General features: G+C 48.9%; 1 protein-coding gene across 1 annotated transcript in view; it reads right to left on the minus strand.

Annotated features, from left to right (window-relative positions):
• Positions 1 to 511, minus strand: part of ARHGAP39 (Rho GTPase activating protein 39) — a 218779-nt gene extending 218268 nt beyond the window's left edge. Inside the window, exon 1 of the mRNA XM_079984210.1 lies at positions 312 to 511. Coding sequence (XP_079840336.1) covers positions 312 to 322 — 11 coding nt within the window. The 5' untranslated portion in view covers positions 323 to 511. The remainder of the gene's footprint in view (positions 1 to 311) is intronic.
• Positions 512 to 20333: the final 19822 nt, after the last annotated feature.

Below are 20333 nucleotides of genomic sequence, written 5' to 3' on the forward strand. Positions count from 1 at the left end.
CTAAGGATTTGGGGGTCGTGCGTGGGGGTCTTTTCCTCCCCCCCTAAGGATTTGGGGGTCGTGCGTGGGGGTCTTTTCCTCCCCCCCCCAAGGATTTGGGGGTTGTGCATGGGGGTCTTTTCCTCCCCCCCAAGGATTTGGGGGTCGTGCGTGGGGGTCTTTTCCTCCCCCCCTAAGGATTTGGGGGTCGTGCGTGGGGGTCTTTTCCTCCCCCCCCCCAAGGATTTGGGGGTTGTGCATGGGGGTCTTTTCCTCCCCCCCAAGGATTTGGGGGTCGTGCGTGGGGGGGTCGCGCGTGGGGGGGGTCCTACCTCTCCGCCATCTTCTCCCCCGAGCCGGCGGGGTCGTCACCGGGCGCGGCGAGGGGCGGCGGCGGCCCCCGCCCGGCAGCCCATGGCCCCGGCAGCGCTGCGGCTCCTCGCCCGCCGCCGCCGCCTCCTCCTGGCCGCTGACGGAGCGAGCGACGGAGCGACGGAGCGACGGACGGGCTGCCAGCGCCGGCCAGGAGGAGACGATGATGCCGCCGCCGCCGCCGCCGCCGCCGCCGCGTCCCGCCGTCACCACCGACAACGGCCCTCGGCCAATGGCGCTCGCCCACGGGCGGGGCCAAGGCGGCCTCGGCTCCGCCCAGACCGTCAGCCCCGCCCTCCGCCCCAAGAGCTCACGGGAAGTGTAGTTTCTGCGGCCGTCTCACCTGAGGTGGCGGCAGCCATGTTTGGGCCTACGAGAGGAGGCCTCTCAAGGGCATCCAGTCGGCCCTTGGCAACATGTCGGAGAAAATGTCCCCGCTTAAAAAAAATAAAAATAAAAGGCTGTAATGAAATGGCTCTCTCTCGCTCTCTCTTTTCAGCCAACGGAAAGGGAATAAGGCAGTGAGAAGGGGGGCGGGGAAGCACTCTGCACATGTTCAAGGGTGCCATGTCATAGACTCAAAGAGTTGGGAGGGACCCTGAGGATCATCTAATCCAACCACAGGAATATGCAGCTGTCCCATATGGGAACTGAACCTGCGACCTTGGCCTTATCAGCACCACATTCTCAGACCCTCCAAGTGTCCCTATTTTCCCGGGACGTCCCTGATTTAGAGAAGTCGTGCCGGTTTCTGTTTTGATCCAGTTTTACTATACAGTGGTACCTCAGGTTACAGACGCTTCAGGTTATGCATTTTGGGTTGCAAACCGCACCGAACCCAGAAGTACCAGAACGGGTTACTTCCAGGTTTTGGCTCTCGCGCATGCGCAGAACCGCTAAATCGCACTTTGTACATGCGAAGAAGCACCGAATCACGTCCTGCGTGTTCACAGATGCAGCGCTGCGGGTTGTGAACATGCCTCCCGAACGGATCATGTTCGCAACCCAAGGTTCCACTGTATTTATATATGCTGGGAGCTGCCCAGAGTGGCTGGGGAAACCCAGTCAGATGAGTGGGATACAAAATTATTATTATTATTATTAATCTCCTGTGGCAGTGAGTTCCACAGTTTATCTATGTGCTGTGTGAAGAAGCCCTTTCTTTTATCCGTCCTGAATCTTCCGACATTGACAGACCTTCCAAGTGCCCCTATTCTCCAGGGACACTCCTGGATTTACAGAAGCCGCCCTGGTTTCTGATTTGATCCCAAAATGTCCCGCTTTTCCTTAGGATGTCCCTATATTTATCGAAGAAACATTGGAGGGTATGCATCCAGCTTCTCAATGCGTGTTCTAGTTACTTTGAGAGAAGCATACTTTTTTTTCTCTCTATCCACATTCTCCATCCCAGGTGTCATTTTACAAACTTCTATCCAGGGCTTTTTTCCAGTCGGAACTCCCTGGACCCGAGATCCGTCACGTTTCAGGTGGGCACCATCCCTGTTGTAGGAGAGCAAGGGAGGCGTTCGTGATGAATTTTGGCACCTCTTTTTCTGAAAAATAGCACTGCTTCTGTCATGACTCCTCGTACCCTCCTTCCCAGAGGCATGAGGGAAGCGCATAGGGGTCACTACTGTGTGGGCTGGTTTGTGGGACTTGTTATTTCCCTGCAAGTGTATGGAGCCTCCACCGTCTCCTAACCTTCACCGCCCCCCCCCCCCCCCCCAGTTTTGCACCTTCACAGTCTCCTGACATGGATGCTGAAGGTTGCAAACAGCCGTGTTTATATATGTGTGTGTGTGCACATAGATATAACGTTGTTGAAACCAGCTAAAAGCCTTCCTGCGGCAGTTCTGTTCCCAAATCTTCTGTGCTTTGTGCAGGCAGCTTTCCCTCTGAAAACAGCCTCTTGGAAGTATTTATAATATCTTATTTATGCAGAAGTCTTGCTAGCCGCTTTTCCAATTAAAAAAAAGAGAGAGAAACAGAAAGATTCCTCAAGGTGACGTACAGAAGATAAATCATCGCAATTTTATACAAATAATATTTTCTTGCCCAAACGCTGTTTGTGGGCCTGTGCTGCCTTTCCTCAGGTGCCTGCAGAGAAGGAATTACGAGTTGCTCTCATCTTTCTCTAACCTGTGAGGGAGAAATAAGGCGTCCTTCATAAATAGGATATGCAGAAATGGCACCGCGGCCAAAGGATGAGGCTTATGGGACCCACAAGCACCGAAATGGAGAATATGGTGTAGACAGGCAATACTAAAATCTGGAATCCAAACTCTTCTGTATCTTCTAGCTTTAGTACATTATTTCTCTGAGTACCGTAGTTTGTGTTGCCATGCATGCATCTCATGTCCCTCAACCCTCATTTTATGCTCACAACATTATTGGCGTGATCCCTACAACGACCCTGTAGAGTAGGCCAGCTTATTTACACCCGTGTTGTTTTTTTATCATGCATTTGGTGTTTTTACCTTGTGTTTTTTTAATGCTGCGAACCACACAGAGATCTACGGATGAAGGACGGTGTGTACACATTTAATTAATAAACAGATGAGAGGCAGAGGCCACAATGACGATGCTTGGATACTGCGAGATGTCCAAAGGGGAGCACTCAGCCTACAAGTTTTACACACTTTGGCTTGGAGTTGGATGTTTTATTTCAGGGGTCAGCAAACTTTTTCAGCAGGGGGCCGGTCTACTGTCCCTCAGACCTTGTGGGGGGCCGGACTGTATTTTGGGGGGGGAAATGAACGAATTCCTATGCCCCACAAATAACCCAGAGATGCATTTTTTAAAAAAGGAAACATTCTACTAATGTAAAAACAAGCTGATTCCTGGACCGTCCACGGGCCGGATTGAGAAGGCGATTGGGGCAGATCCGGCCCCCAGGGCTTAGTTTGCCTAAAGGTAAAGGTAATGGGACCCCTGACCATTAGGTCCAGTCATGGCTGACTCTGGGGCTGCAGCGCTCATCTCACTTTATTGGCCAAGGGAGCCGGCGTACAGCTTCCGGGTCATGTGGCCAGCAGGACTAAGCCGCTTCTGGCGAACCAGAGCTGCGCACGGAAACACCGTTTACCTTCCTGCCGGAGCGGTACCTATTTATCTACTTGCACTTTGATGTGCTTTCGGACTGCTAAGTTGGCAGGAGCAGGGACCGAGCAATGGGAGGCTCACCCCGTCACGGGGATTCGAACCACCGACCTTCTGATCAGCAAGTCCTAGGCTCTGTGGCCACAGCGCCACCCACATTCCCAGTTTGCCTACCCTTGCTTTATTTGGTCCTGCCACCTACCCAGAGAGAAGGCCCTGTGCTTCCTCCTCAGCAACCAAAAAGGGGCGAGGAGGAGACACGCTAACCAAGCCCCCCACCCACCCAGCCCCCCCTGCAAGAGCCTGTTTCCATAGCAACAGTGACACCCCGGTGTCTGTAGGCAAAAAGCGATGCTGGCATCTCACATTAGTCACAGATCTGCATCAGAGCTACCGGAGGGCAAGTCTGGGGGATGCAGCGACATCCAGCCAGGCCCTAGCTCAAAATGCATCTAAAAGTAGAAGGAAGGAGCAACAAGCACACTTATGGGAGGGAAGGCGGGTCTCGCTGAAATCAGTGGGGCCACCTACTTCCGAGTAAACATCCCTCCGGAAGCCTTGCTGAGTGGGTAATGATAAGGTGCCATGCCAGACACGGAAAGCCAGGCTCTGTCTGCAAACGAAGGAGGCGAGAAAAACACTGAGCAGGGTGGGGACTTAATCATGATGTCGGAAGCAGAGATTGCATTTTTCGCCTTCGGGTGCAAACACGCAAGATCTCCGGAGTTCGACAAGCCAAGAGATGGCTTGTCTTGCCTCTGCATGAAAACCCCCAGCCAGGGGGAGCCCACCGCTTCTCCAGACAATGGCAGACCCTCCAAGTGGGTCCCTATTTTCCAGGGACAATCCCAGATTGACAGAAGCCAGCTCAGTTTCTGATTTCATCCCGAAATGTCCCGCTTTTCCTAGGATGTCCCTATTTTCATCAGAGAAATGTTGGAGGGTATGGAGTTACGCAACCCCCCAAGCTAAGGATATAAGTAACTCTACAACTTTCAGAAGACATCTGAAGTCAGCCCTGTATAGGGAAGTTTTTTCATGTTTAATGTTGTACTGTACAGTCATACCTTTTGTTACGTTTGCGTCATGATACTTTTTTCAGGTTGTGTCCCGAAAGGGTTACTTCTGGGTTTTGCCACTCGCGCATGCACAGACGAGCAAAATGACGTCACCCGCATGCGCAGAAGCGACAAATCGTGACCCGTGCATGCGCAGGCCCGGGTTGCGTTCCTTTCAGGTTGCGAAGCGGGCTCCGGAATGGATCCCGTTCGCAATCAGAGGTACCACTGTATTGTGCTGAGGCAACCCAGTCAGATAGGAAGGGTATAAATGTTGTTGTTGTTGTTGTTGTTGAATAAAGGGTAAAGGTAAAGGGACCCCTGGCCATTAGGTCCAGTCGTGACCAACTCTGGGGTTGCAGCGCGCATCTCGCTTTATTGGCCAAGGGAGCCAGCATACAGCTTCCGGGTCATGTGGCCAGCATGACTAAGCCACTTCTGGCGAACCAGAGCAGCGCACGGAAACGCCGTTTACCTTCCCGCCGGAGTGGTACCTATTTATCTACTTGCACTTTGATGTGCTTTTGAAATGCTAGGTTGGCAGGAGCAGGGACCGAGCAACGAGAGCTCACCCCGTCGCGGGGATTTGAACCGCCGACCTTCTGATCAGCAATCCCTAGGCTCTGTGGTTTAACCCAGAGCGCCACCCGGACGTCCCTATTTTCATCAAAGAAATGTTGGGGGGTAAGCAATGGGTCCCGCTGCCCAACAGCTCTTGTGCCATCAGGGAACTTTTTCTCTTGTTGAACAGAAATCTGCCCTCCTCTAAGTGATGCCACCCTAGATCCAATTCTTTCTCTGGAGTGGCAGGAAGCAAGTCTTTGCCTCCTTCTGTTGTGATGATTATTATATTTGTATCCCACCTTTCCCGCAAAGAGCCCAAGGTGGCTGACATACGTCTCCTCCTCCCCCATTTTATCCTCACAACAACCCTGTGAGGTAGGCTAGGTTGAGACTGGCCCAAGGTCACCCAGGGAGTTTCATGGCCCAGTGGGGAATCGAACCCTGGTCTCCCGGGTCCAACACTCTAACCACTGCACCATACTAAAAAAAAAATCACAGAGTTGGAAGGGACCCTGAGGGTCATTTATTCCAACCCCCTACAATGCAGGAATCACAGATAAAGCATCCCTGACAGATGACTATCTAACCTCGCCTCTGAAACATCCAAGGTAGAAGTAATCCAGATGCGGCAACTGGACTGGTGACTGAGGGCGGCCGCTGAGACCACATAACACCAGTCTTGAAAGACCTACATTGGCTCCCAGTACGTTTCCGAGCACAATTCAAAGTGCTGGTGACCTTTAAAGCCCTAAACGGCCTCAGTCCTGTATACCTGAAGGTGCGTCTCCACCCCCATTGTTCAGCCTGGACACTGAGGTCCAGCGCCAAGGGCCTTCTGGTGGTTCCCTCCCTGTGAGAAGTGAGGTTGCAGGGAACCAGGCAGAGGGCCTTCTCAGTGGTGGCACCCGCTCTGTGTAACACCCTCCCACCAGATGTCAAGGAAATAAACAACTACCTGACTTTTAGAAGACATCTGAAGGCAGCCCCATTTAGGGAAGCTTTTAATGTTTAACAGACATTTAATATTCTAATATTTTAATATTTTGTTGGAAGCCAACCAGAGTGGCTGGGGAAACCCAGCCAGGTGGGCGGGGTACAAATAATAATTTGTTATTATTATTATAGTGGTACCTCTGGTTAAGAACTTAATTCATTCTGGAGGTCTCTTCTTAACCTGAAACTGATCTTAACCTGAGGTACCAATTTAGCTAATGGGGCCTCCTGCTGCTGCCGCGCGATTTCTGTTCTCATCCTGAAGCAAAGTTATTCTATTTCTGGGTTAGCGGAGTCTGTAACCTGAAGCGTCTGTAACCCGAGGTACCACTGTATTATTATTATAGGAAAGCATGCCATCATACCCCACTTTGAGTGCTGGCCTTAATTTAAATTGTGCCAATTTACATTCATCTGCCATGAGATAAATATCAAAGGATTTTAGTGCAGGAAAGGACCCTCAATAATTATCTAGTCCAGTCTCCTGCAATGCATCTATCATGTAGCTGCTCCTCTCTTAATAAACTTAACTTGTAGTCCCTGCCCTAGGGGATCTCTGCTATGTGAAGGGGGGGTTGCAATTCACACACAAAAATTCAAATGCATCACCATAGGACAAGAGAAGAACAGGTGACATCTCTGGTTGCAAACCTCTGCTCATTTTCTTTGGACACACCTGATCTTTGGCAGTCATTGCGCCCAGATATTCAGCCTCTCCCTTTTTCTAAGACCACAATTCCCGGACTTTATCGCACCACCACCCCCTCGGTTCCCTGTGCTTGTTGTTGTTGTTTAGATTTAGTCGTGTCCGGCTCTTCGTGACCCCCTGGACCAGAGCACGCCAGGCACTCCTGTCTTCCACTGCCTCCCGCAGTTGGGTCAAACTCATGCTGGTAGCTTCGAGAACACTGTCCCACCATCTCGTCCTCTGTCGTTCCCTTCTCCTTGCGCCCTCCATCTTTCCCAACATCAGGGTCTTTTCCAGGGAGTCTTTTCTTCTCATGGGGTGGGCCAAAGTCTTGGAGCCTCAGCTTCAGGATCTGTCTTTCCAGTGAGCACTCAGGGCTGATTTCCTTCAGAATGAAGAGGTTTGATTTTCTTGCAGTCCATGGGACTCTCAAGAGTCTCCTCCAGCACCAGAATTCAAAAGCATCCATTCTTTGGCGATCAGCCTTCTTTATGGTCCAGCTCTCACTTCCATACATCACTACTGGGAAAACCATAGCTTGAACTATACGGACATTTGTCAGCAAGGTGATGTCTCTGCTTTTTAAGATGCTGTCTAGGTTTGGCATTGCTTTTCTCCCAAGCAGACATCTTTTAATTTCGTGACTGCTGTCACCATCTGCAGTGATCATGGAGCTCAAGAAAGTAAAATCTCTCACTGCCTCCATTTCTTCCCCTTCTATTTGCCAGGAGGTGATGGGACCAGTGGCCATGATCTTCGTTTTTTTGATGTTGAGCTTCAGACCGTATAAAAACCCATTATTCAGTATAGCCGTAATAAAGCAATGAAATTCAAAACAGTCACAATTAATTGTGCCTTTAAAAAAACCCCATCCAATTAAAACCATTTAGTTTAATTAATTCAACAAATATTGATCGAGTGATACCAGCTTCTTGAAGTCTGAGAGTCATTTACATCTCCAGCACCATCCCCACCAGGGACAGTACCCTCCCTGCCCCACTTTGGGAATCATTGCTCTAATCCTTTAGGGTGCGGGGGTCCCCTATAACCTTGATTTGTTTCTGCGACAATAAGTAACACATTGCTGTGGTTGGGGCCGTCCTGAGAAGAGAGGGGTCCTCTGAGCTTCCGATCTGGTGCATCCCAGCCGAAGTTACTTGAGTCTGCGCTCAGCAGTTTCTGAGCTTCCCACTGAACAGAAAAAGTATTGTTATACCGCGTAGAGTGCATGTCATCCTGTTCTTTGCAGAGCAGGAGCTGCAGCAGGGTGATTTATGGAAGGAAAGAGCAGGGCTCTCTGGACAGCATCTCTGCGACTTCTTTCTCCTATTAAAAAACATGAGCTTAGATTCTGCCATCAAACATGTGGAGCTTCTGAGATGCTCTGGGTGATGACAGTGTGTGTGTGTGTGTGTGTGTGTGTGTGTGTGTGTGTGTGTGTAACACTGCAACACGATTGCTGAATGGAATGAGACGTTGGGACATTACAATTCCTGTGTGCCAACATCCGCACTGGTTGCCGATTTGCCATGGGGCCAAGTTCAAGGTGTTACTATTAACAACTTGGGACCAGTTTACATGCGAGATCACCTTTCCCCATATGTGCCCATTCAACCACTTTGAGCAGCAGAACTGGCACATATTACCCGTTATGCACTTGTAAGAAATTGGTCTTTGGAACTCCCTGCCTCTTGATATCAAGCAGGCGCCTTTGATTTACTCTTGATTTAACATTTTTGTTTGGACAAGCCTACCTAGACCTGAAGAACGTCAATGTATGTTAGTTAGTTGGCCTTGGTGAAGACTTGACGTTTTCATTCCCAAAAAAGTTTTTGATTTGAGTTTCCCTTGAAATGAGGCTGTATTTTAATGTTGTATTTTAATCTTTTTTTAAAGTTGTATTTCAATCAATTTGTTTTTATATCGGGTGTTAGCTGCCCTGAGCCCGGTCTTGGCTGGGGAGGGTGGGGTATAAATAATTTGATGATGATGATGATGATGATGTATTAATCTGCTTTTAGTCTAATGTTATTTTAACTTTTTAAAAAGTTTCAAATGCTGTTGTTAATTTTTCTTATTGGTTGAGGTTTCTTTTTTTACAATCAAGCAGTGATTAAATCTTACGAAATATATATTTTCTTATTATGCTTTTGCCTCTATTCCACACCCCGATACAGTCAATCATAGCATTGTAGAATTGGAAAAGGGACCCAAGGGTCATCTAGTCCAACCCCCAGAAAGGCAGGAATCTTTTGCCCAACATGCAGCTCGAACCCACAACCCTGAGATTAACGGGTCTCATTGCTTTATATTATTTAGTTGCTATTTTGCACGCATTGCCTAAACACCGGCTCCTGGGTGAGATGGGACATTTAATTATTTATCTGTACGATGCTGTTATATGTTGAAATAATTTAATTTAATTATGAAACAAAATCTAAAATTTTAGTATTCGAAAGAAGCTTCTCCCGGTCTAAATGGTGCTGGATGGCCATAACCTTGAACAGATCAAATACTTCAGTTACCTAGTGCTCACATTCCATCATACAGGATGTTGGAAGCACCACTGGCAAACCTCCCTTCAAAAGGCGGAGATCACAAAGCTAGCCATACTCAGATTCTTTTTCACAAAGGGCAGCAAGTATGTTCCAGCAGCCTTAAGGGTTTTCAGCGCAAAATCTGTTTCCCAACTCCTCTACGCTGCAAATGTCTGGCATAATGGGGACCTGCCTAAGCTAGATGGCTTTCAGGCAAAATTTCTACGATCTCTGCTGCAGGTACCCAACTGTGTCCCCAGCTCCGTACTTCTGTTAGAAGCTGGTGAATGCCCAATTTCAACTAAAGCATGGTGGGCTGTCCTAAAACATTGGCTCAGGATTTCAGTGTTTGATCTAGGGAAGGGTTTGTACCAACACCTGACCAATGAGGAGTTTGTCAGCAAATGGCAGAAAACCATGGCTAGAAAAGCCATCTCTATTGGTCTGTAACAGCCCCAACTGTATTACCTGGGTTATGAAGGCGCCCTAAAGACGTTAAAGCAAAGATTATGGGATAATACACACAGTGACTTGCGATCTCGATCACACACAGTCTGTAGTCCGCGGGCAGTAGGAGTACAATATGGACATGTCTTTAAGTTAACACCTTACATTAAAAACCTGACAGTACCAAATTATTGAAGGCTATTCACCAAAGCCAGGCTAAACGTTTTTTCTTCTGCAGTGTTGGATGGCAGGTTGAGAGGAGTTCCCTACCAGGACAGACTTTGCTCGTGTGCTCAAGACATCGATTCTATAAAACATATTTTGCTGCAGTGTGCAAAATTTGAGCAAGCCAGGGCTGAACTGATATTACCCTTGCTGGTACCTTTCCCGGGAAAATCAGAGGCTCGCTATGTCAGGTTCCTATTGGAAGACCGGACAAACGCTAGAACATTAGCAGTGGCGAAGTTTTTATCAGTGGTTGCAAGAACCAATGATCCCTATCTTTAAGTCTGAACAAAATGCTTGTTTAACCTGGAGGTAGGCTGTTTGAATTGAGCATTGCTTTGTAACAATTTGTTGGGTCTCTGAACCATAATAAAGATTGATTGATTAATTTAAAAGATTTTTTTTAAAAAAAATGTTTCTCCTGAAGATGCTCAGGCTTGGACTCTGGAGGATCTTCTGTTGGAGAGGGTTCCTTAAGGCAATGTGGGGAGGCAGCCTTTGAGAAAACCCTCTTCTTGTCTCTGCTGTCTAAGCCTGGCTGATAGATGATTTCAGTAAGAGGGTATTTTCTGCAGGGGGGAACAGGGCGCATGTGGGAGGCAGACGTTATTTACAAGGTTCGTCGGGCGAAATCAATTTATAGGCTACATTTCCAACAATCGGGCGCATGAAGTGCTCAGCAAAACCGTGCCATAAAAATAAAATAAAAAACGGCAGACAGATATAAAAGCGCTGTAAATGATAAAAACAACCATAAAACAGCAGTGAAGGAAAGTATCATAACTTCGACGTCAGAAAAAAATCAATCAAAACCGTCTTTTGGATTTGACTTCCTAACAGGATGGAAAGAATCTCGCTCACCACCTACACCTAATGATGTGGCTGAGAGACAGCATCTTGGGAGAAGAATCCCAAGTCATGGAAGGAGCCACCCACAGAGAAAACCCTCCTGATGCTTTCCGAGCACAATTCAAAGTGTTGGTGTTGACCTTTAAAACCCTAAACGGCCTCAAAGGCCCAGTAGACCTGAAGGAGCGTCTCCACCCCCATCATTCTGCCCGGACACTGAGGTCCAGCACCGAGGGCCTTCTGGCAATTCCCTCATTGCAAGAAGCTAAGCTACAGGGAACCAGGCAGAGGGCCTTCTTGGTAGTGGCACCCGCTCTGTGGAACGCCCTCCCACAAGATGTCAAAGAGATAAACAACTACCTGACATTTAGAAGACAGATTTAGAAGGCAGCCCTATTCAGGGAAGTTTTTAATGTGTGACATTTTAATGTATTTTTCATCTTTGTTGGAAGCCGCCCAGAGTGGCTGGGGAAACCCAGCCAGATGGGCAGGGTATAAATAATAAATTATTATTATTATTATTGTAATTGTTATTATTATTGGAGAGGGAGAAGGCCGGCCCTGTCATAAGGCAGACTGAGGCAGATGCGTCAGGCGGCAGATGTTGTGGGGTGGCATTGCCTCGGAGTCCTCTAAGCTTAGCCTGCTCTGCCCTTCCTAAGACAGCCCAGTGTCCATCAACAGTGCTGGAATAACAGCCGATCCGCTCAGATTCTGAACATGGGACAGGGTGGCGTCACCTTGGCCTTGATCTCAGGCAGCAAATTGGGTCATAGAATCGTAGAGTCGGAAGGGACCCAAGGGTCATCTAGTCCAACCCCCTACAAGGCAGGAATCTCACCTAAAGCATCCATGACAGATGGCCGTCCAACCTCTGCTTAAAAACCTCCAAGGAGAGTCCACCACCAGTTGCTCTTATTTAACACATCACTTGGGAAGACAGGCGAACTAATGCCAGTGCACTGGAAGAAGCAAAGATCACCAGTGTCAAGGCAATGATTCTTCAACATCAACTATGTTGGACGGGTCATATTGTGCGGATGCCTGATGATCGTCTTCCAAAGCAACTACTCTATTCCAAACTTAAAAATGAAAAGCGCAATGCTGGTGGTCAACAAAAGAGGTTTAAAGACTGTCTCAAGGCAAATCTTAAAAAATGTAGTATAAACACCGACAACTGGGAAACACTGGTCTGCAAATGCTCCAATTGGAGAACAGCCTTTACCAAAGGTGTCATGGGCTTTGAAGACACTCGAACTCAGGACGCAAGGGAGAGATGTGCTAAGAGGAAGGCATGCTTGGCAAACCCTCACTGTGATCTGCTCCTGCCCAGAAACCTATGTCCCCACTGTGGAAGGATGTGTGGATCCAGAATTGGTCTCCACAGTCACTTACGAACTCACTGTGAAAACTGTGTTCATGGAAGACTATCTTACTCGGCTACAAGGGATCACCAAAGAAGCTAGAGATGTCAAAGACCATGAATGGATGCATGGATGGAACTCTCACCAGCTCAACTCCAGCCATATTCTGCCGATTTTCAGGCAGACAGCCAATCCAACAGACTGTTCCCGTGACTGAGTTCCCCTTGTCTCGGAAGGCACTTCCTGATGTATAGTCTGAATCTCCTTTCTTCCAACTTGGGAGTGGAGATTTAGAAAATGAAACTGACAGATCCCTAGGAGGGATTTCTGGAGGTACACAAGCTCCCCAAGGCACCTGATCCCAAAAGCTTTCCTTGGGAATCTGGGCTCCAGCTGTTCGTCAAGGGGTCTCTACCCTTCGTAATAAAAGTTGCACTGAGAGTCCCAGAGACTTTTCCATTTCCCTCACCTGCATCCCAGATAAGAGGACACTGAACCATCCCGGGGTGGATGAGAGAACAAAATCAAAGAGAAGGCGATGATAGCTTTATATTGCACAGAAGCAGGAAAAGACTCTTCCACTTAACCGTGCACAGATGCTAAGGCGGACATCCGGAGCCTGAGCTCATGCTCCAAGAAGGACGAGGGATTTCAAAGAGACCTTAAGCGTTACGGCATGAAAGGGGGAGCGTGATCCTTTTATGGGGTTGCCAGATGGCAAAGAGATCAGAGCTCCTGAATTTTTAGTGGTTGCAGAGACGCAAGGAAGCAGGGACTAGGGCTGGCTAATATATCCATATATCATCCCAAACCAGTTTGATGTCCATATTGTGATATCAGTTTCATAGTTTTTGGCCTGGCAATATATTGCAATTCGTGATATTTGTGTGTGTTTTATGCGGAAATCATGATACTGGGAAAACTGTGATACTGGGAGCCAGTGCCTCTAAATGGCTCCATTCTTATTTCAGATGTCGTGATGTACAGTCATACCTTGGGTTAAAGCCACTTCAGGTTGTGTTTTTTGGGGTTAAAGGTAAAGGTAAAATGACCCCTGACCATTAGGTCCAGTCGTGCCGACTGGCATTGTGGCGCTCATCTCGCTTTATTGGCCAAGGGAGCCGGCGTACAGCTTCCGGTTCATGTGGCCAGCATGACTAAGCCACTTCTGGCGAACCAGAGCAGTGCACAGAAACACCGTTTACATTCCCACCAGAGCAGTACCTATTTATCTACTTGCACTTCGTGCTTTCGAACTGCTAGGTTGGCAGGAGCAGGGACCGAGCAATGGGAGCTCACCCTGTTGCGGGGATTCGAACCGCCGACCTACTGATTGGCAAGCCTTATGCTCTGTGGTTTAACCCACAGCACCACCCGCATCCCTTTTTCCAGGTTACGGACCGGCAAAACCCAGAAGGAGCAGAACTGGTTACGTCCGGGTTTAAGCGGTTGCGCATGTGCAGAAGCGCTAAATCATGCTTTGTGCATGTGCAGAAGCGTCAAATCGCAACCCGCATGTGCGCAGACACGCAGACACGGGTTGCAAACGTTGCAGGTTGCGAACGTGCATCCCACACGGATCCCGTTCGCAACCTGAGCGTCCACTGTATCAGTATATCGCAATGTTTAGCTGGTGATATATCACGAAATTGAAAGCCAGATATTGCCCTTCGCCACCTTTGAGGAGGAACCTCAACGAAGAGGGAATCCCTGGCTTGGCATGCACAGTAGATGGTCTCACCCCGGCAGCGTGGCCTAGGAGTTAGAGTGTCGGACCAAGACCTGGGAGACCAGATTTCGAATCCCCACTTGGCCATGAAGCTCACTGGGTGACCTTGGGCCCGTTCCTGCCTCTCAGCCTCACCTACCTTGCAGGGTTGGTTTATTTACCTTGGGGGTAAATAAAAAACGGGCTACAAATGCAATTAATGAGAATGGAAATTAATAAGAGTGCTGCATTATTTGCTGATCTTGCAAGGCTGGCCAAGGGGGCCTTTGGCACACAGATTGGCGCAACTCCCTTGCGATGCAAATGCTGTGTCAGCACTTCTGTTACTTTGAGAAAAGCGCTAACCTGACGGGGTGAAAGCAGCAGTTTGGGAGCCCCCTAATCTTCTTAGGCCTAATGGCCGTGATTGCATGGTGCTGTGCAAAGTCTTGGATGCACGTGGCCATTACGAAGCGCTGTAATTACAGAGGAAGTCCCTTTGCAGATCTGCGTGGTTTCAACCTTGTGTTTCTTTCAGACGGAGAGCAACATCAGCCAAGGAAGACATCCAGCCGTCTGGTCCTTCTGCAAAAACAACGTCTGGCAGACCAGAAGCATCTCACCGCTTCCTTTCTCCCTTCTCCGGGCTGTCAATCAATCTCCAATTATTTCCTCTTGTCTGGAAGCTTTTTCGGGATTATTTAATGCATCTAAAGCACTTTTCTCTCTGTGTGTGTGTTTTTAAAAGTCAAGACAGGCTTTGGAGACGAGAGAGAACAGGAAGTCTGCTTAGCCCCGTCAGGCGGGACAGTCCTGGAGTCAGTGTGTGTAATTCTCGGGTCATAGAACAGTAGAATTGAAGAGTCGGAAGGGCCCTTCAGTGGCCATCTAGTCCAACCCCCAACCTTATGCAATGCTGCTCTTGGGGCAGGGCTGGCCCTACCATTAGGCAGAGTGAGGGAACCACTTTAGGTGGCAACTGCCATGCCACTTGAGTCCCCAGTTGTGCCCATCCATTGCTACATGGCCTGCGGGTTGAGCCCCCCCCCCAAAAAAAGAGTTTTTAGCACTAATAATGCTTTGTTGGCATGGAATGTTGAGTGTCAGTAGGAAATGAATGGGGTAAAGTGCAGGATGGAGGATTATGGAAGAGGGTATAGCCAGCTGACTGGCCGGCTGGAACTCTGAACAGGAGCACTGCTGTGACGCTGCACTGCAACATTTTATTGTAGTTCGTAAGAGGAGCCTGCTGGGTCATGACTATGGTCCATCGAGTCCAGAAAACCTGTTTTCACAGTGGCCAACCAGATGCCCATTATGAGAAACCAGCAAGCAGGATTCGAACACAAGGGCCCACTATGGGATGCTTCAAAAAGTATTTTCTATTCTTCCCTATCCTACTATTCCAGCGACCACCGATTTCTTCCCCAAACCCACCCCCAATATGCCAGATCCAAGATGTGGGCTGTTATGTACTGAGTTTAATAGGATCCAAAATGCAGCAGTCTGATTGGTCCTGGAACAATAGGATCCAGAATGCAGCAGTCTGATTGGTCCTAGAACAATAGGATCCAGAATGCAGCAGTCTGATTGGTCCTAGAACAATAGGATCCAGAATGCAGCAGTCTGATTGGTCCTAGAACAATAGGATCCAGAATGCAGTAGTCTGATTGGTCCACAGGAGCCACCCAATCCAGCTCCAGGTGGATGTGAATCCGCAACCTAATTGGCCCACAGGTGAATCCCGGAATTAGCCAATCACGTGGGGCCTATTGTGTAAATAATGCATATAAAGCAGACATTCTGGGGGAACTTCCATTCCTCTTCACCACTATGAGCTGAATAAAGAGCATGAAATCCACTCTCGACTCTGAGTATATTTCATGGGCCTTCTCTCTTGTTGTGCTTTGCACTTGGCACAGTACAGGGGACTTCACCCCCCAGCTGGTTGTTTAAAGCTGACTGGGCAGCACAAAGTGTATTGACAGGCCTTCATTGCAGGTGATTACTCAGTTGGCACAGCTCAGGCTGGCCAGGACTCGTGCCCAGCGGAGGGTCACACTAGGCAAACAGATGCTGATATAAACTCCTTCCTCATCAAATAACTGAGCAGGCAAGAGGGAAAGTGTGGTTTTCCTGACATTTCCGTTTCCTTCTGACCTTACTGTTTACACAACCATGTATACATTTGTGCACTTGTAAATTGTAGTTCAAGCTATGGTTTTCCCAGTAGTGATGTATGGAAGTGAGAGCTGGACCATAAAGAAGGCTGATCGCTGAAGAATGGATGCTTTTGAATTCTGGGGCTGGAGGAGACTCTAGAGAGTCCCATGGACTGCAAGAAGATCCAACCTCTCCATTCTGAAGGAAATCAGCCCTGAGTGCTCACTTGAAGGACAGATCCTGAAGCTGAGGCTCCAATACTTTGGCCACCTCATGAGAAGAGAAGACTCCCTGGAAAAGACCCTGATGTTGGGAAAGATGGAGGGCACAAGGAGAAGGGGGCGACAGAGGACAAGATGGTTGGACAGTGTTCTCGAAGCTACCAGAATGAGTTTGACCAAGCTGCGGGAGGCAGTGGAAGACAGGAGTGCCTGGCGTGCTCTGGTCCATGGGATCACGAAAAGTCGGACACGACTAAACGACTAAACAACAACAACAACAACAACAACAAAATTCAGAATCACATTTCCTGCAGCCGATTAAATAGTCTGGAGTCCATAAAAGCTCAGGCTGTGATACATATGTATCTGAGGTTCCAGAAGACTTTGCCGCTGATGTTTCTGTTGACACCAGTTAAACCAGGTTGGGGACATCTTCCCTAACCACTGGACCGCACCGTCTTCCCCTGGAACATCTCTGCACTAGACAAAGCGGGGAATAAAGGTAAAGGTAAAGGTACCCCTGCCCGTACAGGCCAGTCTTGACAGACTCTGGGGTTGTGCGCCCATCTCACTTAAGAGGCCAGGGGCCAGTGCTGTCCGGAGACACTTCCGGGTCACGTGGCCAGCGTGACATCGCTGCTCTGGCCAGAGCCAGAGCCAGAGCCGCACACGGAAACGCCGTTTACCTTCCCGCTGGTAAGCGGTCCCTATTTATCTACTTGCACTTTGACGTGCTTTCGAACTGCTAGGTTGGCAGGCACTGGGACCGAGCAGCGGGAGCGCACCCCGCCGCAGGGATTCGAACCGCCGACCTTTCGATCGGCAAGCCCTAGGCGCTGAGGCTTTAACCCACAGCGCCACCTGCGTCCCTACTATAATAGAATCAAGTGCCGGCTTTGGGAATGTTGGCAGGAGTCACCTTCCTTTCCTCTCACCCTGCCAAACTTTGTCCGAAACACCTGGTTTTCTTGGAGAGGGGGGCGTTCCTGAAAGGAGTCCACTGATCCCAGCTAAGGGTCTTGACCTTTGCCCAGCCGCCGGGAGAAAAGGCCTTTTCTCTTCTCTTCAAGGAGGACATTATTCCGGCTGGAAATGTCAGCATGTTTTGGCCAAGCCAGCTCTCTGTGCTGCCAGATAAGCGGGGAGGCGCATCTTATTAGCTCTGCACAATGGAGCCCAGAGAGAGCCCGTCCGTCCGTCAAAGGAGCCATTCTTGCTGCGACAAAGACGGCTGGTGTGCGCCAGGAGGGGAGTGAGGAGGTGGCTTCAGCCGCCCGCCCCCTCCTGTCCCAGGGCTCACCCGAATTCCTCAGCACCTCCGTCACAGAGAGCCAGTGAAAAGCGAGCAGGAGGGCCTGGCCAAGAGCCCCCAAAACAGGAAGCCCAGGAAGTGGGGAGCTCCAGAAGTCTGGAGCAAAAAACCCAAAGGGAGTGGAAAGTGCAAGGCACAGCGATAACAGCAAGAACCTTTATTGAACGACATAACTGGGAAACAGGGGCAAAGCAGCTGCTTATATACATTCCTGAAAGCCTGGGCCACTCCCACTCCCAACGCGATTGGGTGTCTAAACTTCCAAGCTGCGAATCACAACTCAGAGTTCAAGGGCCAATGGCAGAGGCCCAAATCCTGAAATGTTCTGTGACTGGACATCATGTATCAAATCAGGAGCTCAGAATCCTTGGTTCAGACTCAAGCTCAGGCAAACACAGACCAATGAATGCATAACAGGTGGAACTCATAGAACTGTAGAGGGACCCCCAAAAGTCATCTAGTCTACCCCCTGCAATGCAGGAATCTCAGCTAGAGCATCCAGGACATATGGCCACCTGACCTCTGCTTAAAAACCTCCTTGGTAGGAATCTCCTTTCTTGCAACTTGAAGCCATGGGTTCGAGTCCTGCCCTCTGGAGCGGGGGGGAAACCCAAGCAAGAGCGTCCGAGGCTCCATGCAGAGTTTGTATGGGCCAGGCAAGACAGACCAAAATGGAGGGAATCAGGAAGGGTCTGTGAGGGTGGCTGTCAGCCTCCACAGTGGGAAGCAGTGTTATGCAGGTCAATATGCAAGAGAGCAGCTGCGGTTGGGTCGTCATCCAGCTCTCATACTGTCCAACTTTTCTAGAATCAAAACCGGGACTCGTGTCTTCTGGGGCGCGCTCCTTGGTGAGTCACGTGACCTCACTCACACCCTTTCTGACCTCCCGGAAAAGAAAAAAAAATTGACCTTTTCCTGTTAGGCAAAGTTCAAAAGACGACCTGGATGATTACCAGATTCTGTGTACAGATCTGTAGGCACAGACCATCCCCCAACCCAAACTAGTTCGTTAAGGAAATCTCCAAACTCGGTTCCATGGGTGACTCTGGGTCATCTCTCTGTGGTAGCTTATCTTAAAGTTTTAAGTGTTTATACGCTTATCGCATTTATACATTTTAAATTTATTGCTGTACATTGTTTTAAATGTTTGCTTTCCTTCTGGGATTGTATCCCCAAGTGTGTTTTATAAGTTGGTCTCCGACTGTAATAAATTATCTATCTATCTATTTATCTATCTACCTACCTAACTACCTATCTGTCTATCTATCTCACTCACACCCAGAAAAAGCGCATTTGGGGCTGGGAGAGAGGGCGAAATGACCCAAAAGGACCACTGCAATCTCACGTGAAAAAACCGGGATGTCCCCTTTTTCCCGGGGCACTCGGCGACTATGATATCCGCAGGTGTTTGTGAACCTGCCTGCCACCGTGGGACTTAGCAAGTCCGAACACCTGAAAGGCCACGCAGGGTCAGGCCAATGGCCCATCTTGTCCGGCATCATGTCCTCACAGTGGCCAACCAGAGGCCCTCAAGCAGGATTCGAACACGAGCCCTCTTCCCTCTGGCAGTCTCCAATGACTAGTATTTAAAAACATTGCTCCCCTGGCTGTGGTGGCAGAGCACAGCCATTGCAGTGGCTAACAGCCATCAATAGCCCGCTCCTCCATAAATTTATCCTATCATCTTTTAAAGCAATCGAGGTTGGTGGCGACCACTGTGGCAGGGAGTTCCACAGCTTAATGATGCGCTGTGCAAATAAGTGCTTTGTTTTGTTTGCCCTAAATCGTTTGGAGGGAACTGTTTTAATGGCGGACCATCCAGTCCTGTGATGCCCCCCCCCCCATTTCCACCTCAGAGGGAGAACATGTGCCCAGTGGAGTTTATATTATACTCGCTCTACGCAGGGCTGCCTTGAAGCTGACCCAGAAACTCCAGCGGATGCAGAATGACACGGTGAGGCTCCTTACGGGGTCCTCGCCACGGGATTACATTCATCCAGTGCTTTACCAACTGCACTGACTCCCAGTGGAGTACAGGGTCAGGTTTTGACCTTTAAAGCCCTATGCGGTCTAGGACCCTCGTACCTACGGGACCGCCTCTCCTGGTCTGCCCTGTGGAGGACCTTAAGGTCCACAAATGACAACATTTTGGAGGTCCCAAGTCGCAAGGTGGTTAGATTGGTCTCAACTAGGGCCAGGGCCTTTTCAGTACTGGCCCCGACTTGGTGGAACGCTCTGTCACAAGAGACCAGGGCCCTACGGGACTTGACATCTTTCCGCAGGGCCTGAAAGACAGAGCTGTTCCGCCTGGCCTTTGGTTTGGACTCAGTCTGACCCTTATGTTTCCCTCCCCTTATGGTCTTGATTTATCGGCTCCTTTTAAAATGAGGCTGCATTTTAAATTGCATTTTAACCTGTATTTTAAATTGTTATTTTTCTTTTTTCTTATTATGTTTTTACTGAAATTTTATTGGTGTTAGCCACCCTGAGCCCAGCTCTGGCCGGGGAGGGCGGGGTATAAATTATTATTATTATTATTATTATTATTATTATTATTATTATTATTATATTTGCCAAGTGGAGCTTATAGCGCCAGAAACCCTTAATGACAGCAATTGGGGGTTGGCTTCCAAAATATATGGTTTGTGGCTTCAAAGGGCTAAACCCCTGGACCTCTAACCATTGGTTGCTTGTGTAAAGGGGAAGAACGTCCCAAATAACGACTTTTCTCAAATGACGTCCCAGGGATTTCTC

Source organism: Podarcis cretensis, assembly GCF_951804945.1.
Source record: "Podarcis cretensis genome assembly, chromosome: 7".
Taxonomy (NCBI): domain Eukaryota; kingdom Metazoa; phylum Chordata; class Lepidosauria; order Squamata; family Lacertidae; genus Podarcis; species Podarcis cretensis.